At 53.1% G+C, this 25,298-nt stretch overlaps 1 protein-coding gene across 7 annotated transcripts; it reads right to left on the reverse strand.

The window, feature by feature from the left end:
• Positions 1-93: 93 nt before the first annotated feature.
• On the reverse strand, positions 94-25,298 carry ZNF335 (zinc finger protein 335). Of its 7 annotated transcripts, XM_034947693.3 has the most exons (28): positions 23,842-25,298; positions 22,928-23,178; positions 21,154-21,394; positions 19,988-20,065; positions 19,437-19,730; positions 19,197-19,337; positions 17,337-17,483; positions 15,471-15,723; positions 15,206-15,383; positions 13,803-13,915; positions 12,604-12,622; positions 12,356-12,472; positions 12,189-12,265; positions 11,948-12,108; positions 10,926-11,158; positions 9,561-9,654; positions 9,312-9,406; positions 5,150-5,409; positions 4,059-4,170; positions 3,608-3,982; positions 1,898-2,040; positions 1,664-1,818; positions 1,411-1,514; positions 1,245-1,322; positions 924-1,072; positions 772-837; positions 609-690; positions 94-519 (listed from the first exon to the last, which is right to left on the reverse strand). In XM_034947693.3, exons 2-28 carry the CDS (start codon positions 23,126-23,128, stop codon positions 304-306), a joined length of 4,182 nt encoding a protein of 1,393 aa, XP_034803584.1. In that variant the 5' UTR covers positions 23,129-23,178; positions 23,842-25,298; the 3' UTR covers positions 94-303. The 7 variants fall into 7 exon arrangements, with proteins under 7 accessions (XP_034803584.1, XP_008949629.2, XP_003826042.2 ...); XM_008951381.5 differs by lacking the exon at positions 23,842-25,298 and having other exon boundaries at positions 94-516; positions 924-1,007; positions 22,928-23,771; XM_003825994.6 differs by lacking the exon at positions 23,842-25,298 and having other exon boundaries at positions 924-1,007; positions 22,928-23,771.

Consider the following 25,298-nt stretch of genomic DNA (forward strand, 5'->3'; position numbering starts at 1 on the left):
GGCAGGGCAGGACAGGGCATGCTGTGGAGCCAGGCAGCCTCCACCTCACAAGACCTGGCCTGGTACAGGCTACAGCAGCAAGCAGACAAAGTAAGCTGTTCAGGACTGGACTCCAGTGCCTTTATTGAGACTGACAGGCCAGTGGGTCCACCCAAACAAAAATAAATTTCTCTCCCAAAGCCTGCCTGCAGGCTGGGGCACCCAGCACGTCCTGGCTGGGGCCCATGGCTGCCCCTAACCCCAACAGCACAGGTCTGGCTCCCTGGGAATGAGAGGATGCTGGCTATCCAGTATCTGGAGATCCTAAATGAAGAGGGAGGTGAGTCCTGGTGGCCCCCTACCCCCAGGAGAGCTGGCCGCAAATCCATGATCTGTGTTGGGCCCTCGGGGCTCAGTCATCGGCCAGGGTGATGACGTCGTACTCGATGCCCTGGTGCTGCAGTTGTTGAATGTGTTCGGGCACTGTCTCCTCTGTGCCAAACAGGCCCTGGGCTTGGGCCATGGCAGCATCAGCCACTGCTGCCAGGGGAGGGGAAAGTATGGTGAGCTGGAGGCTCAAGAGCTGGGTCCATACCCAGCCCCATGCTCCTCAGGATCCAGCTCCATACCTGTGACAGCTGAGTGTGCTGCAGCCTCAAGTTGAGCCTGTGTGACAAGCTGCTGGCCTGGGGACACAGGCAGATACTGGATCTGGAGGGGAGAAGCTGATAAGATGCTGGCCTGGAGAAACCTGCCTGTGTCCCAGGTCTCCCTGTCCCCCCATGGCCCTACCTGGGACTCCTGAAGGAACGGGGCTCCTTGTTCATACTGGATGTGTGTGATCTGGCCCTCCTGTACCTGCAGAGAGGAAGCCAAGCTGTGATCCTAGGGAGAGGTCATGCAGCCCTTCACCACACGGCACCCTCATCCCAGGTCTGGCCTACCTGGATGTGATGGCCTTCAGGGACCACAACATATTCCTGGGGGAGCAGGTGCTGGACACCATCCTGGGAGATGATATACTGCACCTGTTGGTGGGGGGGGGGCCGGCATGGCGAGGCAGGTGCTGAGGCCCCACTCGCCAGGAGCTTAGCTAAGAAGGCAGAGTGGAAGACTAGGAACAGCCACCAGCAACAATGCAGTTGTTGGCAAGCATGGACCCCAGGAGGGGTGGTTTGGAAAGTATCATTCCTTCCCGAGGTAGGTCTTTAGTTGGGAGGGTAGGAGATCACAGCTGAGGGGATTAACAGTAGCTAGTAGCTCACCTGGTTGTCGGAGGTCACCAGGTGCTGTACGGTCTGGCCATCTGCCGTGGTGATCTCTTGGATGTAGGCGGCTTCCTCCTGCCAGGACCAAGACAGCTCTAGCCTCATTTCTCTACCCCAACCCCTGCCTGTCGCTGGCCAGAGGGCCCCCAGTCCTGACTCTTACCTGATTGGTCACTGTCTGTTCCTGGGCAACGATGATGTGTTCCTGGCTCAGTGCCTGCTGTAGCCGCTCTGGGCCCAGGACCCCGTGACTGGACTGGAGTGCAGCTGGGCAGAGAGGAGAGGATGCTCACCTGGGGTCCAGGAAAATCTGCAATGCCCCAGCCGCTACTGTGCCCAGTGGTGCCTTTTGGGGCAGTGGCCCAAGTCTCTGGATCTACCCTGGTGCCCACCCTGTGGCCTCAGGGGCAGCTCACTGTGCAGGGTGGCCAGTGTTTCGTCATCACTGTTCAGGATGATGGTCTGGGTTGGGGTCTGGGTAGGAGCCCGGGCTGTAGGGGTTCCTGACTTCCTCCCATCAGGACTGTGCAGCCGCTGGATGTGGAACTTGAGGTGCCCGTTACGGTTGAAACTGAGGGGGATGAAAGGTGGCTCAGGTTAGCTCCACCATACATGCCCAGCAGTCCCCACCCACCAGTATCTGGCCTCACCGCTGCCCGCAGAGGTGGCATGCAAAAGGCTTCTCCTTTGTGTGAGTCAGCATGTGCCGACGCAGGTCCTTCTTGTTCTTGGAGGCAAAGCTGCACTGGCTACACTGGTGGGGCCGTAGGCTTGAGTGCTGTGCCATGTGCGCCTGCAGAGAGGGCAGAGTTGGGGCCATTGGCTGGGTCAGGACAGATGGCAACAAATCCCCGGATCCCTGCTGACAGCTGGTCAGGGAACCAGACAAAGTGGACCTGGGAAAACCAAAATCCTGTGCACTAACAAGAAGCTGGGTAGAAAGGCCAAGCCGGATCCCTATCTGGTGCTGCTGTGTCCTAAGAATGAAAGGCCATAGATTCCATCATTATTAGGTAAATTGGAAAATCTCACTTTACCCATATGTAACACAGGTGTTAGATGAGGGGACCTGTGCAGGTCCCATCGGGCCCTGAATTTTTTTTTTTTGTTTGTTTGTTTTTTGAGACAGAGTTTGCTCTTGTTGCCCAGAGGCTGGAGTGCAATGGCGTGATCTCGGCTCACTGCAACCTCCACCTCCTGGGTTCAAGCGATTCTCCTGCCTCAGCCTCCCAAGTTGCAGGGATTACTGGCATGCGCCACCACACCTGGCTAATTTTGTATTTTTAGTAGAGATGGGTTTTCTCCATGTTGGTCAGGCTGGTCTCAAACTCCCAACCTCAGGTGATCTGCCTGCCTCGGCCTCCCAAAGTGCTGGGATTACAGGTGTGAGCCACTGTGCCCGGCCCTGGCCCTGATTTTCTAGGGCTGAGGCCTGATAGGGCATTCACCTCTGCACTGTAGGGTGGGGCTCTAGGCCCTGCTTCCCTCTCCAACCTCTGGAGAGGATGCAGTGCATGACTGGATCTGAAAACAAAATCCTCAGGCAAACAGGGAGGCCCCAAGCTGGGCTGTGAACCTGCCCCAGAACTGGCCCACTCACCTTCTCCATGGTGGCTCCCTAACCACCTCGAACCTCTGTGCCCTCAGTATTCTAGACCAGTGGTCCCCACCCTTTTTGGCACCAGGGACTGGTTTTATGGGAGATAACTGTTTCACGGCATGTGCAGGGTGATAGTTTTGGGATGAAGTTGTTGCACCTCAGTTCATCAGATATTAGTTAGATTCTTATAAGGAGTGTGTGACCTAGATTACTCGTATGCATAGTTCACAATGGGGCTGTGCTCCTGAGACTAATGCAGCTGCTGTGACAGGAAGTGGGGCTCAGGCAGTAATGCTTGCCCACCTGCCGCTCACCTGCTGTGTGGCCTGGTTCCTAACAGGCCATGGATGACTACCAGTCTATGGCCCAGGGGTTGGGCACCCCTGTTCTAGACGTTCGAGTCTCCCTAGCCATGCCTCTGTCACACACCTCTGTGCCTTTGCTCCTGGAGGCCCAGCTTGGCCATCCCTTCTGTGGCATTTTCCCCAGCACACACAAGTTCAAATGACCTGCTCTGTGTCCTGCACCCTTGGTTCACACTCGGGACACTGTGTCTGGCAGTAGTCACGTTGTGTGTGGTTTGCCTCCCCACCAGACCAACTCCCTGAGAGCTGGGACTTTGCGGAGTCATCTCTGACCCATCTCATCCACTCAGAGGGGAGCAGAGGATCTGGCTTGAAAGGGCACTCATTAAAGGTTTGTTATACAAACAAGTGGCCCAATGAATGACAGCAGAGACACAGGAGCAACCAGCACCTACCCGGACCTCGGGCCACTGGCGGGCACTAAAGGGGCAGTCGGGGCACTTGAAGGCACCAGGCCCAGCGTGGGCCCGCTTGTGACTCTCCATCTCAGCTCGGCCAGGGAAGGCCTCGGCACAGATCTTGCAGGAAAACTTCTTTGATGCAGCAGTGGCTCCAGATGGTGGTGACGGGGGCACTGCCAGGCCCAGGGCTTTGCTGGTTGCAGGAGGTGAGGAGGCAGAGCTCTGGGAGTCCCCTGTGCAGTGGGTCTTGGCTGGAGATGGGGGCTCAGGGCCGTCTCTGGGCAGCCCCCCACACTGCAGCAGGGGCCATTTGGCACCAGAGGCCAGAGCATCTGGACTTGGGAAGGAGATGGAGCCATCTGCGGTGAGCTGTAGAGAGACAGGGAGCATGAGGTGCTGAGAAGGGGAAGGAGGTGGGGGAGTGGTTGGCATCCCCAAGCCTCACCTCAATGTGGTGCAACTGGGTACCATCAGTAGCCATGATGTAGTGGGTGCCAGCTTCTTTTAGGGTGTCACTCACAACCACAGCCTGGGCTGCCTCTCCTGCGGGCTCCTCGCTGTGGGCATGGAGAAGGTTCTAGGAGAAGATGGAGGGCCACAGGAGCCCCCTTCCCCAAGCAACAGGCATCAACTGAGGAGTGACTGTCACCACAGATGGACTCAAGTCAGAAGGGCCCAGGGTTCAACTGTGGCTCTGCCCTGTTACCAAATGACCCTCTACCATCTCTCTTGTAAATGATTACAACTCAAGCATGGGTCCTTCTCAAAAGCTGGTAATTCTTGTCCTCGGTAAACATGGCGAGGTGGGGGGCACACAGTGAGGCAGAGGGGTCTAACCCAACCAGTAGCAAACGGTGAATCCACCACCAGGAGCTAGTGGAGGAGGCAGGGCTAACGAGGACCTGCTGCCTAAGAGCAGACAGCAAATGCTGAGACTGGCCGCCCAGGTGCTGGCCAAGGGCATGGGCCTGGGGATCCTGACTCCCTGCTCAGCTCAACAATTTGGCACTTGGATTCAGGGCTTCCTCAGATGGCCTAAGAGTTTGGTGAACATAAACATGCCTGCCCAAGCTCATTCACTGTAGGGAAGCCAAGTGCAGGTGCCAGGCCTCAATGCTGGTAAAGAGGCCTGAGCTTGCTCGGAGTGTCAGAACTGAAGAACACCTGGGATCACCCAAGAAGAGCACTTGGGCATGGGAACCAAAGGGACCAGGGTTCAAATCTCACCTACTGCATGTGTGGTTTCAGGCTGGTCACTTAACCTCCCTGGCCCATTTCCTCATTTGTAAAACAAGGGAAATCTGGGTCTCATGGGAATGGCTTAGGTCCCATCATGAGTGCCAAGTGCTTGGAATATCTAAGTGGCTAAAAAATGGTAGCTCTTGACCTCCTGAGAAGGGTAGACTCCACCACTAATCACTTGATGTGTATTGGGATTTTTGCCTCCTGCCAACTAGGCTTGGGTGGGGCCCAAATCGGACTGACCGACCACACCTACAAAAAGCTGAAAGGGGCCTTGCAGGCAGCAGGTCTCACCTGTAAGGTGTGCCAGGAGCTGATGTCCCCTCCTCCATAGGGGGTGCTGTGATGACACTGTAGCCAGTCCCACCAAATGGACCAGGTGCCAGGGTGATCTGCGGTAGGTCAGGAGGGCCTAGCTGGCTCTCGGCTACTGCACCGCCCCCTGGCTCTGCCACGTGGAGGGTGACCACCTGTGGAGTGGCACCTTCAGGGGAGGGCTGCCCACCAGGGGATGCTAACCCTGCTTCCACATCTTCTGACTTCACCACGGCCACCTGCAACGGCACCAGGGGGCGGGATGGGAGGCATTGGTGGCAGAGGAGCGGGTATGCAAGATGCCTCCCCCATCTCAGTGTCCCAGTTGCACCCACACACTCTAGTCAGACCAGTGCTGCCACCACTCATTTGAATAGCCCAAGTTCTTTCTAAAATATACTCTGGCTTTCCAAATCCCACTCAGCAACTGGAAATAGACCAACAGGAATAGGGCAGAGCAGTTGTGCCCCCCACAAAGATTTGGCAATGTCTGGAGACATTTCTTATCACAGCAGGAGGGGGATGGTACTGGCATATAGTTGGGAGAGGCCAGGGATGCTGCTGAACACCCCATAATGCACAGGACCGCCCCACCACACAATAGTATCTGCCTCAACATGCCAACAGCGCTGCAGACAAGAAATACTAGGGACAACTGACAAATCACTTAGAAAAAAGCTCCAGCGTACATCTTATTCCACAGTTGGCTTCAAATGGTTTAAAGATTAAAATGTAATAAAACTCTAAATATATTAAAACGTAGGTAAGTATTTTAGAATTGGGACAGGGAGATTTTTCTAATCATGACAGAGAAAGATAAAACCTAGAGCAAAATTAACCATAAAATGAAGCCAAAAAACAAAGAAATTGGGGTTGGGGGATATTTAACAACTCATAAAAAGTGGACTTCCCTCATATATGGAGCTCCTGCAAAGCAATAACTAAAAGCTAACAATAGAAAAACAGATACAGGACACAAACAGGTACTTTAGAAAGGAATAAAATGGTCTCTGAACATACAGAGAGGAGTTCAACCTCATTTACGGTCATACAATTACTTTTTTTTTTTTTTTTTTGAGACTGGGTATTGCTCAGGCTGGAGTGCAGTGGTACGATTACAGCTCACTGCAGCCTCAACCTCCTGGGCTCAAGCGATCCTCCCACCTCAGCCTCTCAAGTAGCTGGTACTACAGGCATGCATTGCCACACCCGGCTAATTTTTTAAGAGACAGGGTTTCACCATGTTGTCCAGGCTGGTCTCAAACTCCTGGACTCAAGCAATTCTCCTGCCTTGGCCTCCCAAAGTGCTGGGATTACAAGTGTGAGATTGGTAAAGATTTATAACGACTGAGGCCGGGCATGGTGGCTCACGCCTGTAATTCCAGCACTCTGGAAGGCCGAGGCGGGCAGATCATGAGGTCAGGAAATCGAGACCATCCTGCTTAACACGGTAAAACCCCATCTCTACTAAAAATAAATAAATAAATAAAAGAAGCCAGTCGTGGTGGTGGGTGTCTGTAGTCCCAGCTACTTGGGAGGCTGAGGCAGGAGAATGGTGTGAACCCAGGAGGCGGAGGTTGCAGTGAGCCGAGATCGCGCCACTGCACTCCAGCTTGGGCAACAGAGCAAGACTCTGTCTCAAAAAAAAAAAAAAAAAAAAAAGATTTATAAAGACTGATAATACCCAGTGTATTGGCATGAATGCAGGGAAATATACCCTACTGGCGGCCACGTATACTGGCGTATCTTTTTACAAGGCTTCTCACCATACCCTCTGACCCACTAATTCTTCTTGTAGGAGGCTTTTTAAAAATACTACAAAAATGTTGGCTGGGTACGGTGGCTCACACCTGTAATCCTGGCACTTTGGGAGGCCAAGGCAGGCAGATCACTTGAGGTCAGGAGTTCGAAACTAGCCTGGCCAATATGGTGAAACCCTATCCCTACTAAAAATACAAAAAAGTAGCCAGGTGTGGTGACGTGCACCTGTAATCTCAGCAACTCAGGAGGCTGAGGCAGGAGAATCATTTGAACCCAGGAGGCGGAGGTTGCAGGGAGCCAACATCACGCCACTGCACTCCAGCCTGGGTGACAAAATGAGACTCCATCTCAAAAAAAAAAAAATTTATGAGCACTGAAAATATATGTACAGTGAAGCACTGCTTGAATTAATATAAAACGGAAGAACCCAGCCAATAAAGGACTGCCTAACTATAGCTGAGAACATCCATGTGATCGAATGATACAGAGATGCAAGATGGAGATCTTAGGAGAATGAGGGTAACTGCAGGTGCTGGCCAGGCCGTGCATCACATGCTGTTAGGTAAAAGATGACGCTGAGGAGCAGCCAATAATGTGATCCCATTTTTTAAGGAACAAAGGTCTAGGTGTTGGTATGAGCATGAACAAATCCCTGAAGAAATTCTTCTGAACCCATTTACTGGGTATCTGATGGGAGGGGAGAAATGCCAAGGACTTTCACCTTCTACTGAAACATTTCCTAATGTTCATTTTTTTCTTTTTTTCTTTTTCTTTTTTTAGATGGAGTTTTGCTCGTTGGCCAGGCTGGAGTGCAATGGCGCAATCTCGGCTCACCGTAACCTCCGCCTCCTGGGTTCAAGCGATTCTCCTGCCTCAGCCTCCCGAGTGGCTGGGATTACAGACGTGTGCCACCACGCCCAGCTAATTTTGTATTTTTAGTAGCGATGGGGTTTCTCCATGTTGGTCAGGCTGGTCTCGAACTCCTGACCTCAGGTGATCCAGCCACCTTGGTGTCCCAAAGTGCTGGGATTATAGGCGTAAGCCACCACGCCAGGCCCATTTTGTTTCTTTTACAAGCATGTGCTTTTGTAAGCAGAAAAACTCTACCACATGAGATTGGCATGGGAACAGGAGACAAATCAATAGAACAGAACTCAAGTCTAGAAACAGACTCCTACATATTTGGGAATCTAGTATATGAGAAGGAGGACACTTCAAACCACAGGGGAAGATACCACGTCGGATGACTTCTGGAAAAAAAAAAAATCGATCCCTACCTTTCTGCATACACCAGAAATAAATTCCAGGTGGAGTAAGATTTAAGTGTAAAAAATAAAACCCTAAGAAAAAAATATAAATGAATGTTTTATAACCTTGGGATACAAGTTGGGGGAGTCTTTCTAGGGATGATACCAAAGGGAAAACTATAAAAGACTGATAAATTTTCCTATCTAAAAATGTAAAACTTCTATACACCCCTAACTGCCATGAACTAAATTATTATGATTTCTGGAAAAAAAAAAAATCGATCCCTACCTTTCTGCATACACCAGAAATAAATTCCAGGTGGAGTAAGATTTAAGTGTAAAAAATAAAACCCTAAGAAAAAAATATAAATGAATGTTTTATAACCTTGGGATACAAGTTGGGGGAGTCTTTCTAGGGATGATACCAAAGGGAAAACTATAAAAGACTGATAAATTTTCCTATCTAAAAATGTAAAACTTCTATACACCCCTAACTGCCATGAACTAAATTATTATGATTTCTGGAATTCATCATCTTAAAAACACACTCTCCATCTTCTCATGAGGCTGGGAAACAGGAGGGGCTAATAAACTTCCCTCTGCCTTGGAGACCAGGCCAGATGTGAACGGGGAGGGCAGGGAGGGGCAAAGGTGTTGAACTTTGGGGAGGTGCATGAACCAAGACCCCTGGAACGCGAGAGAGTGGTCTGATCTAGAGGAAGCCCTGGGGTCTGCAGGCTGTAGGAGGTGTCCCGGAATGAGGGTGCTCTTGTGGATGGAAAAGCTAGTTCAAGCTGTGGGGGCACCCACAGGCACATGGTGGTTGCAGAGGTGGGAGGAAGACAAAACAAGAACAGGGCCCCAGCTGCCGCAGGGGCAGTGTGTACTGCTCCACCTGGCAGAAGTCACCAGTGATTCTGGAGAATGGACGGGATACCCTGCGGCCTCCATGGCAAAGCCTGTTCCTCTCTGTGTTTGCCCACCAGACTTCAGCAGATCTGTCTCCTCCACTGCCTGGGAGCTCCCAAGGGCGGAGAAGCTCTGATACACTGTTTTCCTCTAGTCCCAGTGTCCAGTGCAGGGCTGGGTACCTGCAGTAGCTGGGAAGGGGAGCAGGTTCCCAGGCAGCTCACCTGCAGGGCTGTGCCCCCCAGTTCCCGCTGAGCACTCATGTTCAGCAGAAGATCCAAGGCTGTCTGCGTGGCCATCGCTGTCGACTCCTCAGCTCCTGGGTGGGGTGGGACCTAAGCCTGACAAAGTGCTAGAAAACTGGCACCCAATACCACCCCCTCCCCATCTTCCAGCCCCCACCAGCATGACCTGCCCCTGCCCAACTCAGAGCTCCTACCCTCCATGAGCTCCTATCCTCCTACAGAGCTCACCTTGCTGGTAGATGATGGTGGCACCGCCCAGGGTGTCAGGACAGAGCAGTGAGGGAGCCTCAGATGACTGGAAAGTTGTCGCCTCTGGAGGTATCTATGGGGTGGAGATATGGCCACGCCTGAGAGGGGCCAGCCCAGATTCAAGTGCCATTTGCCAAGCACCTCTGATCTGCCAGACGTTTTACATCTGTTGGCTTGTTTCATCTTCATAACCACTTTTCTTTTTTTTTTTTGAGATGGAGTCTCTCTGTCATGCAGGCTGGAGTACAATGGCTCAATCTGGGCTCACTACAACCTCTGCCCCTGGGTTCAAGTGATTCTTGTGTCTCAGCCTCCTGAATAGCTGGGATTACAAGTGGCCGCCACCACACCCAGCTAATTTTTATATTTTTAGTAGAGATGGGGTTTCTCCATGTTGGTTGGCTGGTTTCAAACTCCTGACTTCAAGTGATCCACCCACCTCGGCCTCCCAAAGTGCTGGGATTACAGGCATGGGCCACCATGCCCAGCCCATAACCAGTTTTCAAAATATACGAGCTCAGTGCTACAGATGAACCCACTAAGGCTCAGAGAGGTGAAGTGGCTGGCCAAGAATCCCACTCCTAATACATAGTAGGGTGAGGGCTTGAACCCATGACTGTGTGATTCCAGGGCCTGTGATCTACCAGCAAGTCATGTGGTCCATCTTTCCGGGGATAGTGTGTCAGCTCACGTGGCAGAGACTGCTAGCTACCTATCCTGAGGCCATCCTCCTCTTCCCTCTTGCTAACAGAACTCTGATTTTCACCAGGGTGGCAATGTACCCAGCTCCAAGACATTTCTCAGCCTCCCTTGCAGCTAGGTAAAGTGTGGCCACATGACTAAGCAACGATCTTCAGGTGAAGTTCATGAGGAATGATGGATAGATGGTAGGTATCCTTTTTGCCTCTCCCCCATCCCTTCCTCCTGCTTCCTGCCTGGGATGTGGCTGGGAAGGCTGGTGCTCCTGCAGCTATACTGGACCATGAGGCAACTACAAAGATGAAAGTCATATGCCTGAGATGACTGGGCAAAGACACTGAGAACTTATTCCCTTATGACTGTATAATCACCGCACCAGCCCTAGACTGCCGACCTGTGGAATTCTTGTATAAGAGAGAATAAAAACTATGATCACAGTTAAGTTACTGGTGTTTCCATTCTCTATTACCAGCACTAGAAAGCCACCCTTACTCTAAGCTTAGGGCTGGCATATGTGTGACTCAGTGAGTTTTTACCACAGTCTCAAGAGGCAGGGATTATTTTGTTGCATCTCAATGTGCAAATGATGCTGGGGCTGGGAGAAGCGGCCTCACTCTGTCATCCTGACCCATGCCCCGACCTTACCTCAGGAGGTCCTGGGGAACTGGGAGGTGGTCCAGGGGCCGCACTGTGCTGCTGCTTCAGCTCCTCAATCTGCTGCAGAGAGAAGAAGGGGCGACGGCGGGAGGGGGGCTCCTCAGGGTGGCGCCTCCCCCATTCCTCGAAGCTACTTGCGTGTCGGCACCGTACGTGCAGGCGCAGGTTCTTCTTGTGCCGTGTGCTGAAGTGGCAGTACTCACAGGCGAAGGGCTTGGCCCCTGGAGGCACATGTTGGGGAGGCACATGTTGGGGCATGCTTAAGTCTGCCCATCCCTAGCCTACCCCCTCCAGGAATCCTTTCTTGACCCTAAGGATCTCTCCAACTGACTCACTTCCAGCGATTCATTCCCGTATGTAGGCAAACACATGCCGCTGTCCATTCTGGTGGCCCAGGACAGAAATGAATCAGGGCCGCCCTCTGCACTCAAGAGCCTTCCTGTGCGTGCCTATTTGCAAGGTCATGTGACTACAAGCTCCTGTGGGTCATCACAGGACTCTGGCTAAGGGAACCCCTGGCTCCTTTTCTGTAATCGCCCCTAGTGTGCTGACCAGGGAGCTAGGCACCAAAGAAACAATGTTTGCAGTGCAGCTTCTGTGGGCCAAGCCAATGGCGTTGCTTCTGCAGCTTCATCTGCCAAGGCAGGGTCTGGAAGAGCCTCCTCTCCAGCCCCAGTGCCAGCACACACAAGGCTCAAGGAACAAATGGAACTTACTTTCATCATAGCCATATGGCAGGCACTCTGATTACCCCATTTCATAAATATGGAAGGCTCGGAGAGGGCAAGCGACCAGCCCAGAGCCATCCAGAGAACAACCAGCCAAGCGGGAACCCAGGCTCAGGTTAGGGTGAATACGCCTGTGGGAAATTCTCTTTACACTTGAAGGACTTGGGCTGTTCTGTGGCTGGGGCTACCGAGGGGGAAGGAAGAGGATGGGAGCTAAGCCTCTGATCAGGGGTACAGGGCACTGAGGGCTGGTGAGTGGGGCTGGGGTGTGTCCAGCCTGACCTGTGTGCTTGACAGCCACATGGGACAGCAAGAAGTCCTCTCGGAAGGTGCGGTAGGGACAAAAGCTGCATTTGAAGGGCTTGTCACTGACGTGGGACAACTGGTGGTTCAGCAGTGCCTTCTTGTCTTCACAAACAAACTCACAGAACTCACACTTGAACCTGGAGGCGGTTAGAGGGAGGGAAGCTCAGTGATGAGCTGGGGACTGCTCCCGTCCCCAGGGGCCTCCAAGGGGATGTACCTGCGGTTGGCAACAGCCTGGATGTGCGTGAGCAGGTGCATTTTGAAGGTGTAGCGCTTCTTGAAGGACTTTCCACACTGTGAGGGGTGGAGAGCAGTGAGACGGCGATCACCCTCCATCACCCAGGGGAGGCCCTCCTCTCTGCCCCAGCCCTGGCTCCCACCCACCTTGTCACACATGTGGGGCTTCTCAGTGCTGTGCGTCTTCATGTGCTGCGTGAGTCTTTTCTGCATGGGGTACACACGGCCACACACAGGGCAGGGGAAAGAGCTCAGCTTTGGAGTCTAGGAAGGCATAAGAAGGGGCCAGATGGAGAAAGAAGTGGAGGAGGGAGGATAAAACCTCCCCTCTTGTCCCCACCCCCATTAACAACCCCCGGGCAGGTTCCCTTCCCAGGCCAGCACGCCAGACTCACCGGATCTGGCCTCTTCTTCCTGTGGGGAAAAGGCCGAGGAATTAGACCAGAGCTTCCCCAAGCCCACTCCAGACCCTCTCACACTGAACAGACCCAGCCTCAGCTATGAGCCTACTCCCTGCCAAGGCCCCTTTCTCTTAGAATAGTGCTTCCCCAGCTGGAGTTCACTGGGGAAAACGCTAAGGGGCACGCTGTAAATAACATATTCTGCACTCAAATATATTTGCGAAATGGTACATTCTTTCTGTCTATCAATCACAAAATGTTATTTGCATATTAAAAGCTCTAAGGATCAGTTGAGGCCCGGAGTTTGAGACCAGCCTGGGCAACATAACAAGACATCGTCTCTACAAAAAAAAATTAGTAAATAATAAAAAGTTAGCCGGGTGTGCTGGTTAGCACCTGTAGTCCCAGCTACTCGGAAGGCTGAAGCAGGAAGATTGCTTAAGCCTGGGAGGTTGAGGCTGCAGTGAGCTGTAATTGTGCCACTCTATTCCAGACTGGGTGACAGAGTGAGACCCTGTCAATCAGTCAATAAAAGCTCTAAGAAATCCTGCAGGAAAGAGGTGTTGAACAGCTCTGCAAGCTGGTGAACCTACACTAATCTTACTTAGCCACAGAACCTTTTTTTTTTTTTTCATTTAAAAAAAAGAAACCTTAAAGTATCTTGGGCTGGCTTTTCCACACACACAGCTGGAGCTACTGTCCCAGGGGATCTGTCTCCAACCTCTGCTCACACACCACCTCTCATGAAGCGAACTCCTTCCTGAAGCTCGGGATCGAATTATAATCCTGTGAGCAATCATTAGGTGCATAAGAACTTGTGTTTCTCTGTCTCAGGTGCACTCTCAGCCCTGTGAGAGATGAGTAGGATCTGGAGTCCAGAAGATCTTGGATCATTTACTAAACTCCTTTAGGTACACAATTTCCTTCAATCCCCTCAACAACTGTCCCCGTTTGATGAGAAACTAAAGCTCACAAGAGGTAAGAGGCTGAGCTGGGGACCTCAAGGCCTGCTGTCCTGTTCTAAGCCAAATGAACTGGGGTGAACTGCCTTTCTGCTCATGCCTGTAGTGTGCAGCAAATGGGGCTGGCTCAGAGCAGGAGCGCGGTAAGTGGGAACCATGGTTATCCCGGGCCTCCACTTCCCCACCCAACCTGGCCTCTCTTGCCCAGGTCCCTCCCACCCCCACACTGACCGGTCCCGGCTGTGCACAGCGGCGTGCCGAATGACGTCCTTCCGGTAGACACTGGTGTAGCTGCACTCGTCACACTTGTAGGGCTTGCTGCCCACGTGGTTGAACATGTGCTCCTGGGAGACAGACAAAAGGATGGTGGGCTGGGGCTTGGCCTCCTCTCCCATCCCCGTCCCCACCATGCCTGTGGCCACAGCCTTAGGGTTGCTGCGGGAGCAGCTCACAGAACACAGGCATGTGGACAACACACCCCGACGCAAGGGTCAAAACCTAGGAAGGCCCGGGGACTGTCCCCAGCGAGAGCACCCACTCTGTGCCAGGCTCTGTGCTGGCTCACAACTTGACAAAGAAGGAACCTGAGTCTCAGGGTGGAGGGACCTTGCGATGGCAGAGCTTGGAGCTGAAGCCAGGCAGCATGGCGCCACAGCCTCCACCTCTCCCACTGCGTCACGAGACATCTTCTCTGCAGAACCCACATAACAGCCCACAGCACAGCGTGCACAGAGCACAGGGGCTCGCTCTGACCACCGTGCCTGGAAGTACCCTCTCCCACAGCTGCCAACTTGCACATTGGCCAGGCCGAGCCACAGTTTCCTGGGGGTCAGTAGAATGGGACTATGGACACCTACGACCTCACTGGGCTGCAATAAGGATTTAATTATCCAGTTACTGCATAAAAGGCTCAGGGCTGCTGCAGGCCACATGGTAGCTTGTGTTAAGGAGAAAAAGGAACCGTTTTTTTTTTTTTTTTTTTTTTTTTTTTTGAGACAGAGTTTCGCTCTTGTTGCCCAGGCTGGAGTGCAATGGTGTGATCTTGGCTCACTGCAACCTCTGCCTCCCGGGTTCAAGCGATTCTCCTGCCTCAGCATCCCAAGTAGTCGGGATTACAGGCATGCACCACCATGCCCAGCTAATTTTGTATTTTTAGTAGAGATGGGGTTTCTCCATGTTGGCCAAGCTGGTCTCAAACTCCTGACCTCAGGTGATCCACCTGCCTCAGCCTCGCAAAGTGCTGGGATTACAGAAGCAAGCCACTGCACCTGGCCTAAAAGGAACCCTTTTCTTGAGACACATGACTGCCATCTGCTGGATATCTTTCTAACACACGGAATCAGATGAAAACAGTTTTATGGCGTCTGTGGTGGTGAAGATATGCTGCCACTGTGCACTGTGCCGCCTGCAAAACTGCCTGTGGCAGCCCTTCCCAGCCCCTCCCCACATTCCCGCAAGCTCTGAGGAGCTGAGCGTTCTTCGGTACGCCAGTGAGCCAGACATGCGTTCTGAAGAGCAGCAGGAGAGCGTGACCCAGAATGCTCTGTGACTCCATTCTCCCTCAGTGGCAACAGCTGGCCTCTGCTTGCCTTCTTCACCCTCCCATGAGCCCCAAGCCTCTTTGGCTCCCGCACCTTGAGCGAGGACCAGCGGCGGGAACGATAGCTGCACTGCAGGCACTTGAAGAGCTGGGGATCGCCAGCCTCATGGGAGTTGACGTGGAAGCGCAGGTCCTCGTGGGACAGAAAGCGAGAACCACAGATGCGGCACAGGAAGGGCCTCAAAAGTGGTTTGGGCGACTTGTAATAGTACCTGCAGGATGAGAGTGTGGCGGAAAGGTCTGGTGGGGTTGGTGGCTTAACCACATGCATGCCCCACCCTCACCTCTGCTCCACATACTTGCGGTATTTCTTGCCTAGGAAGCGCCTGGAAGGTCGACCTCGGCGCCGGGGCAGAGTGTCGTGCTCATCCGGGCAGGAGGGGGCTGCGTTCTCTGCATCTGACTGGCTCACACCAGCTTCCACAGGGGTCCTGCTCACCTTGCCCATGGCCACCAGGTGTCCTGGGCCTGAGGAGCTGGGAGCCTCGGGATCCTGTGGCTCTGGAGGGCTCTGTCCACTCTGGGAACTCACTAGAGGCTCTCCTTCCACACCTGCCATGGACATGCCAGGTCACAAGCCAGCCACTGACACACCAGGACAGACGTGGACAAGTGGGCCAGAGGCCAGCCAAAATATCCTCCCACCCACTCATCACAGACCACTGATGGGTGCATTGAGTCACATGACACAGACAGCCTGTGGTTAGAGGGCAGCATGGATACTACCGCCCAACAGCCAACATTCTGTCAGCACAGTAGGACCTGGCCTGGATTAGAGCAACGGCGAGAGCTGGGACCTCCCAGTCAGGAGACCTGGGTTCTAGGCACGGCTCTGTCACTGACATGCTGTGCACCTACAGACAAAGCCATTCCTCTCCCGGAGTCTCATTTGCCCCATTTATCCAAGGGAGGCCAGAATGGCGGCTTTGGTGACTTCACAGAACAATCTAAGGCTCGGGAAGCAATAGGAGTGCTTTAACACTGGCATTCCCCAGGGAGGTCAGGCAGCTGGAGGGCTGATGGGAGGGAAGGAGGGAGATGTGACTTCCATGCTTGCAAACCATGTGGACAATCTAAATCTGTTACCTCTTCAAAAACATTGATAGTATTTAAATATTAAATATGTACTAGAAAAATTAACAACACAGACAATGCAGGTAATGTTCTGCTTCTTGACTGGGTTATACAGGTGCTTGGTTACACAGGTGTGTGCACCTTGTGAAAACTCATTGACCTGGGCAGAATATGTGTAACTTTCCATACATATGTGCCTCGGTAAAAAGGCCTTTTTGAAATAGAGACTAAAGAATACAATAGGCCAGGTGTGGTGGCTCACGCCTGTAATCCCAGCACTTTGGGAGGCTGAGGTGGGCAGATCACCTGAGGTCAGGAGTTTGAGACCAGCCTGGCTAATATGGTGAAACCCTGTCTCTACTAAAAAAATTAAGTCGGTTTGGTGGTGGGCGCCTGTGATCCCAGTTACTCAGAAGGCTGAGGCACAAGAATTGCTTGAACCTGGGAGACAGGGGTTGCAGTGAGCCGAGATCATGACACTGCACTCCAGCCTGGGCAAGAGTGAAACTCTGTCTCAAAATAATAATAATAATAATACAACTCTCCAACCATAAACAGCTGCCACTGTACTCTTTTGTGTGTATTTAACCCTTAAGCAATCCTAAAAGGCATGCTGCTATAACCTCCATGCATAAATAAAGGGACTGGAGATTTAAGCTCCAAGTCACACAGACTGCAGGCGGCAGAGCTGGTGCTCACACCACGGCTGGGTCCTTCCTGTCCCCAGCCAGTAATGCTCCGAACCAGGGCTCCTCTGATAGTCCCAGGCCTCAGACTTATTCCTCTCTTCTCATTTCAGTAACATTTAAAACTTATCTTACGCATTCAGTGATAAAGTCCCAAATTTCTCTTTTGCTATGACAAATTGTGGTGAAAGGCATTTCCATAAAGCTGAGAGAGTTTCCTGAGTCAGGGTTTCTTGAGCTTGAGTCTTTGAGGGCTTTCCCCTTTCCCTGGAGGCCTGCAGGTGACCCGGTTTGAGACAGCTGCCCTGCAGGGCACACTCAGTCCCCAGAACTCCACAGAGACAAGCAGGGAGAGAGGCCACTCCTGACCCACCCACACGAGCCCCTCCCAAGACCAAGCCTCACCATCTGGGAGGTCTGAGATCTCCAGGCGGGGCAGCTTCCGGGGCCGGCCAGGTCTCCTTCGGGGCCTTGGGGTACTGGGGGTGGGGCGCTGGAGCCGAAGCTGCCGGCCTCGGGGCTCATCCTCAGCTGGATTATAGTCGCTATCCTCTGTGGGGGACAGTAAAGTTGGTGAACAGTGAGTGGCGGGACCTGCCCTTTTAGCCCTGACCCCTTGCCCAGCTCACTTCCCTACCCCTGCATACTCCTCCTCCAAGCCCACAGCGATGCCTCCTCCAGAAAGCCCTCCTGATCTCCTCTGGCTGACTTGGCGTTCCTGCCCTGAGCCCCTGAAGTTCTTTCTCTACCCTTCCTGGCACCTACCACTAGCTCATAAAGCACCTTCATGTGAATAGGGAAAAGGCACCCCTTCCTCCAGACACTGTACAGCCAGTTAGAAAAAAGTTTAAACAAACATTGAAGTCCACAAACTCTACGGCTGCCCTATCCAAAACAGCTGCCACCAGCCATATGTAGCTATTGAGCCCTTGAAATATGCCTAGTCCAAACTGAGTAAAATTATGTGTAAAATAATGAATTTCAAAAAATTGGTATTAAAAAACTCACCAATAATTTTTTTTTTTTTTTTGGTATTTTAGTAGAGACAGGATTTCACCATGTTAGCCAGGATGGTCTCGATCTCCTGACCTTGTGATCCATCTGCCTCAGCCTCCCAAAGTGCTGAGATTACAGGCGTGAGCCACTGTGCCCGGCCAAAACTCACCAGTAATTGTTATAATGACTGCATACTGAAATATTTTAGGGCCAGGCACAGCCGCTCACACCTGTAATCCCAGTGCTTTGGAAGGCTGAGGTGGGAGCATTGTTTGAGGACAGGAGTTTGAGACCAGTCTGGGCAACTCAGCAAGACTCTGCTTCTTTTTCTTTCTTTTTTTTTTTTTCTGAGACAGAGTCTTGCTCTGTCGCCCAGGCTGGAGTACAGTGGCATGATCTCAACTCACTGCAACCTCTACCTCCCGGGTTCAAGCGAATTCTCCTGCCTCGGCTTCCCAAGTAGCTGGGATTGCAGGTGCCCACCACCAGACCCAGCTAATTTTTTGTATTTTTAGTAGAGACGGGGTTTCACCATGTTGGCTAGGCTGGTCTCAAACTCCTGACCTCAAGTGATCTGCCCGCCTCAGCCTCCCAAAGTGCTGGGATTACAGGAGTGAGCCACCATGCCCGGCATTTCTCTCTTTTTTTTCTTTTTTTTGAGACAGGGTCTCGCTCTGTTGCCCAGGCTGGAGTGCAGTGGCACAATTACAGTTCACTGCAGCCTTGACCTTCTGGGCTCAAGTGATCCTCCCAAGTAGTTGAGATCACAGACACATACCACAACAGGCTAATTTTTGTATTTTTCAGAGAGATGGGGTTTTGCCATGTTGTCCAGGCTGGGAGAACCCGTTTCTACAAAAATTAAAAAATTAGCCAGGCATGCTGGCAGGCACCTGTAGCCCTAGCTACTCGGGAAGCTGAAATGGGAAGATGGCTTGAACTCAGGAATTCAAGGTAACAGTGAGCAACGATCATGATGCTACACTCCAGTCTGAGCAACAGGGCGAGGACCTCCTCTCGCACCTTTACTTGTATTCTATTTCTGTGGGGCAAATGTGAACAGGGCCCCCTGTGCTCTTTTCCAGTGTGCACCCTGCACAACTGCACACAGAAGTCCTGGTCCCAGAGCACAACCTCCTCTGTCTTATACTGGAGGGACCTGTGGATGTGTCTGTGCCAATTCCTCTTTACTGGCCCTCCAAGTGAAAGCTCAGTGAGTATGTCTAGATGGGCATAGGGATGGCAGGCCTAGAAACCATGGTGGCCTACCCTCCAGGTCATCAATGGCTCCAGCGTCTACAATGTCATCATCGTCCTCCTCCTCTGGTCCCTCTTCCTCTTGGGTCTTGGTGGAGGTGCTCCACTTCCGTAGACGTCCTTTTTTACCAGCTGCTGCTGCGGCTGCTGCTACTGGAAGTGGAGGGAGGGTAAGACAAGCTTGCCATGTCTGGCTCCCAGCACCCCACCCCTACCCATGCAGTCCAAGCAGGTAGGCTGCTACTGACGCACCCGGACGGAAGTGGCGCTCCCGCATGTGGCGCAGCAGTGTGGCCTTGGTGCTGCTCCGGTACTGGCACATCTTGCATTTGAACTGCTGCACCACCACCACCTCCATCATGGCCTCCAGGCTCTGCAGGTCCGGTTCTTCGGCACCGGAGGCTGGGGGCAGCTGCACCGGGGAGCTGGGCCCACCCTGTGCCTCCAGGCATGTGGATGTGGATGTGGGGCCATCTGCCAGGGCCTCAATGGCTGCTAGGCTGTGGGCCAAGGTGGAACTGGACATTGGTGATGTCATGGGGGCTCCTGGGGATGGGTGAGGCAATTGGAGGGTGGTTAAATGGAGGGCAGCACTGGCCATGAGCTATAGCTACCCCTCCCAGGCAGGCCCAGGGAGTGCAGAACCAAATTCCCCACCAGAGGCCACCCCGTCAGTAGGAAAACTGAGACCCAGAGCAGTGGATACCCAGCCAGGGCCACAGAGGGAATCCGCGGCAGAACCTGTCCTCACCTATCCCCCTGCCCACTGCAGGCCTCCCCGATTCTGGCACCTGGGGTCTTACCATCATCTGGGCCCTGCAGGATCAGGTACCGTGTGGTCTCGGCCCCGCCATCCTCAGCACTGGTCACAGTGATGCAGTCTGGGCAGAGATGGGGAAGGGTCACACCTCCTGGGGAGGGGGTCCCAGCAACAGGCCCACCCCCATGGGCCCCACTTTGGCCTGTGAGCAGGGCTGGTCCACACTCATTCTGGCTCCCATGTGTGACTGCAAACCAGTTGTGTCACCCCTGAGCCTCAGTTGACTCCCTTGGCAGGGCTGTCTGGAGGTCTAGTGTGACATGCTGACTCAGCAGCCGGCCCACACTTACATAAGATGCCACAGCTACACCAGCTGCCCAGGCTTTGACCACCAAACCTGGGAAGTCCTCCTTCCTCTCCAAACTTCTCAAAGTAAAGGACCAGCTCCTGCACCACTTTCTTAGGGTTGGCTTCCCAGACTATCCCAGGGCTTTTTGAGGTGCTATAGCCTCTATAAATATCATTAACAAAAAGTGGGTACAGCACCATGTGTCACGGCTCATGCCTGTAATCCCAATACTTTGGGAGGATGAGGCAGGAGATCTGCTTGAACTCATGAGTTCAAGAATAGCCTGGTCAACCCAGCAAAAAGGTGGTGTGCACCTGTAATCCCAGCTACCCTGGAGGCTGAGGCAGAGAATCCCTTGAGCCCAAGAGTCTGAGGTTACATTGCACCATGATTGCACCACTGCACTCCAGCCTGGGTGACACAGCTCTGGAGTCAGACTGTCTGAGCTCATGGCCCGACACCCCACACTGCTTGCTGGTGACAGTGGGTAAGTTATGTATGTCCTTGGTGCCTCATATTTTTCATCTGGACTGTGAACATTAACATCCTCTACCTTTTGGGGTTATTGGGAGGATTAAATGAGCTACTGTATGTAAAGTTTAGAACAGTCCTGGGCACAAGGTAAGCAATAACAGTTTATATTATTTATTGAGAGTCTGTCATGCCAGGCGCTAGGCTGAGAACTTTACAGTGTTGTCTCATTAAATCCTCATTTACCACCATGAGACAGGGGTGACTGTTCCCACTCTGCACATTCCACATGGGAAAGTAATCTGCCTGAGTTCACACAGCTAGGGTGGGCACAGCTGGCTGCCGGACACTGCAGGGAAACCCCTGTGGGGCTCCTCTGCCTGACTCACTCTGGATGAGGTCGGGCCCGATGGTGGACTCGATGATCTTGTCGATGGCCGAGCCCAGGTCCGAGGAGGAAGCTGTGCAGTCGGACACCAGCATGTTGGGGTCTGGGAGTGCAGTAGAGTGCACAAGTGCTGGGGGACCGCCTGTCACCCCTGCCACTGGCCCATGAGACACAGATGATGAATCAGGGAGGTAGCCATTAGGCAGGGGGTCTGCGCTCGAGCTGCTCTCAGATACCTCCTCCTGAGGAGCATGAAACAGGGAGGGAAGAAGTTTAGCAGCTGGGTATGGGGCAGGGCAGCCTGCCAGCTCCCACTTGCTAGACAGAGCTCTCAGGCCCAAGGACATGGTCAGTGGAGCCACTCATGCCCTCAGCCCCACGGAGGACCAGTGAGAGAGGCCCTCCAGTCACAGAGTCCCCCAGGAAAAAGTCACAGGGTCCCTGGATCTCATCAGGGAATACACAAAAATAAGGGAAGGGACTCCTAAGCCACAGCCAGGGGGAGCTATTTTCTTTGGGCTTTTGCATAAATCGTTCCCTCTGCCTGAAACTCTTCCCAGCATCACCCTGTGGCTAAATCTTACCCAGCCTTCTCACCACCATTTAGCTGGTACCTCTTCTAGGAAGTCAATGCTGGCTTTGAGGCCAAGTCAGGACTTCTTCATCCTCAGTGCTGCAGCTGCCTGTGTCCCCAGCACCACACCACTGTGGGGTTCATTGTGCCTTTTAACAGCCTCCATGCCAGACTGTGCCCTCCACAAGGGCCTGGACCAAACTTGTCTTTTCCTCTGCTGTATTTCCAGGGCCCAGCACATGCTGAGCACATGGTAGGCCCCCATCTCTGCTGAACTAATGAAACCCCAGGACCCCAAAGTGATGACCACTGCTGTGTACTTCTATCACGTGATATACTGAATATGACCATTATCTTGCATATAAGAATGGCTAATACTTATTGAGTGCTTACAATGTGCTGAGCACTGTTTTAATTATTAGCTTTGCATATGTTAATTCATTTCATCCTCACAAAAACTCTATGAGGCAGGTATATTTACCATTCCCACTTTACAGACGAGGAAACAGAGCTAGATGTTGGGTAGCTTGCTCAAGATCACACGGCTAGGAAGTGGCACAGCCAGGAGGAGATGGTTTACAAAATGTTTGCAAGAGGATGTCTGGTGGGAGCTCACAATCAAGCACCCTTGAAAGCAAGTATTTCTGCTTTACTTTAGCCGGGATACTGAGGCTCAAAGAGGTCTCCCAGTAAACTGGAGGCAGGACCCAGTCTTAACCCAGGGTACTTACGTTTTTTTTTTTGTTTTTTGTTTTTTTTTTTTTGTAGAGATGAGGTCTCGCTATTTGCCCAAGCTGGTCTCCAACTCCTGGGCTCAAGTGATCCTCCCACCTCAGCCTTCCAAAGTGCTGGGATTACAAGCCATGAGCTACCACTCCTGGCCTAGACATCTGCCTCTCAAAGTGTGAGGACTGTGGGTAGTATAGTAGCTAAGACCACAGCCTAGATTTGAATCCTGGCTCTGTCTGCACTCTGTACCTCGGCATCCTTTTCTATAAGATGTGGGAAAAAATGGTATGTGTCTTAGAAGGTATGAAGCTCAAATGAGAAAATCCATTTTAGGGGCTTGGCTTGGTGCCTGGCTCACAGTAAACCAGAAACACCAAGTATTAGCTACAAACAAGCCTTGTTTCCTCTTGGCTGTCAGGCACTGCTGCTCGCGGTCCTTGCCTCCACCCACGCCGTCCAGCCCGGTCCATACCTGAGAGCGGCTGCCGCGGTCCGAGCTTTGCCCCACGCCAGAGTCATCGGCCTCTGCCTGCCCCGGGGCGGCCGCGGCGTCGCTGCTGTCGGCGGACACGGCTTCTGAGGTGCCCACACCCAGGCCGCTCTCAGAGGGCTCCTCGGGCCGGCCAGGCCCAGGGGCCGCGTCGCTGCTGCTCTCCACCTCGTTCTCCTCCATCTGATCGGCGGGCTGCCTGACAGCGGGGCGTAGGGTCTGGGGACTTCACTCTGAGAAGAGAGGTGACCGTGGCTGGAACAAGTGGGCCATCTCCCCAGCCCCGGCAACCACGGCCCACCCACTTGCACCCCTGCGCCCATTTTGCAGATGCGAAGATTGAGTCTCCGACGGGGCGGAGCTTCCTGGTGTATTGCGAGGGGAGCTCGGGAAAAACTTGACGGAGAAGCTGTGCTTCCCAGGCTAAGGCCCTTCCCGGGAGGGTGGTCAATGGCTGGTAATCTTGACCCTTTCCCTCGCCCCCACGATTCTCGTGGAGCGTTCCGCTCTGTGAGCCCCATCCGGGCCCAGTGGTTCAGCCCTTCGGCCCCCGCGTCCCCCCGGGTTGCAGGGTCGGTGGTACAGCCCGCTGGCCCCCTGGGTCAGTGGTTCGCTCCCCCCCCGGTTCCCCTGCGGAGGGGGCTGACAGCGACGGTCTCGGGGCCTGGCGATTTGGGGCTGTCCCCGGCGCTGCCTGTGCTCCAGGCCCGACGCCATCTTGTGGTGGCGCCGGGTTTCCGCTCAGGCAAGTGCGAGAGCGACTAAAGGGCCTGGGACCCCGGGGCCCTGTTCGGACAGCCCCGCCGGCCTGGGACCTCGCCTCCGGGTATCCCCGCAGTGTGACCTCACTCCACGGCAGGGTACGGTGGGGCCGCCTGACTCTACCCGAAGCTCACCCGAGGCTTTCGTAGCCACGTTCCTCTCTGACTCCGGCATCGACGAGGTCGCCATCCTCTTTCCTCCGCTGCGGAGGAACCCATCGGCCTATTGTAGGCCGGAACTACTTCCCCCGCTGGCCCCGGGAAAGACACATTTTCAGTGTTCCGGAAGGTCGCTCCGAGGCCTCAAAACCATAATCGGGTCTGAACAGACTCTGGGACTTTATACGTCGCCCGGTGTTTGGCACTGAGCCCACTATGGTTTGGGGACTACTTTATCTCTTGGCGGAGTGTTACGTAGGAAGTGGTTGTGACGTCATTCTGGTCCCTTCCCTAGGCCGCAGGGTTGGGCGCGGCGAATGCGCGCCCCGCTCTCTTGGGGCGTGGCTCCCAGTGGGGGCGTGGCTCCCAGTGGGGGCGTGGCTCCCGATGGCTTGGCCGCGCCCCTCCTACAACAGCCCGGAAGAGCGTGTGGCCGCGGGCGACTTTGGCTTGGCCAAAGAGGAATTCATGTTGTCAGTCATTTTACCTGACTCATTACTTATTACTTAGCGCGCTGCTGCAACCCATTCGAGCTCTGCCCGTTAGGTTTGATGTGTTTTGTTGGGAAGGGAATGTATAATTATTGTACAGATAGGGAAACTGAGGTCTGGGTATGGGAAGGGCTGGTCCAAAATCACATCCAATAAAGGGACTCAGGAGCCAAGTACGGATGGCAGGAGTCGGGGAAATGGAAAGAAGTTAATGCTTGTCCCTTAGGTTTGTATACATATTTGTTAACATTAATAGAGCTGAGGCCGGGCGCTGTGACTCACGCCTGTAATTCCAACACTTTGGGACGCCAAGGCAGGAGAATCGCTTGATCCCAGGAGTTCCAAACCAGCCTGGGCAAAAGAGCGAGACCCCATCTCTACAAAAAAAAGAAAAAAAAAAGAAAAATTAGCCAGGCATGGTGGCGCGTGCCTATAATCCCAGTTGCTCGGGAGGCTGAGGTGGGAGGATCGCTTGAGTCTGGGAGGTTGAGGTTGCAGCGAACCGTGATCACACCACTGCACTTCAGCCTGGGCGACAGAGCGAGACCCTCTTTCAAAAAATAAATAAATACAAGTCAACTACCTATCCTTTAAAAGTGGAGAAAGAAAAAAAATTTTAATTAAAAGTCAGCTGCCCTTAAGGTATGTCCTTCCTCCGGAAATGTCACCTTCTGTTTTAAGACTTTTAGCAGTTTGCAGTGGAAGAGCACAAGAGGGAGTAAGGCGCTCTGGTTTTTGTCCCTAAGTCTCTGTAGTTCCATAGGCTATTTTCCTTAATTGAAAGATACAAATTTTGGGGGAAAAAATCTCAAAAAAACCTCCTAAGCAGGCTGGGCGCGGTGGCTCACGCCTGTAATCTCAGCACTTTGGGAGGCTGAGTCGGGCGGATCACCTGAGGTTGGGAGTTTGAGACCAGCCTGATCAACATGGAGAAACCCCATC

Source organism: Pan paniscus, chromosome 21, assembly GCF_029289425.2.
Source record: "Pan paniscus chromosome 21, NHGRI_mPanPan1-v2.0_pri, whole genome shotgun sequence".
Taxonomy (NCBI): domain Eukaryota; kingdom Metazoa; phylum Chordata; class Mammalia; order Primates; family Hominidae; genus Pan; species Pan paniscus.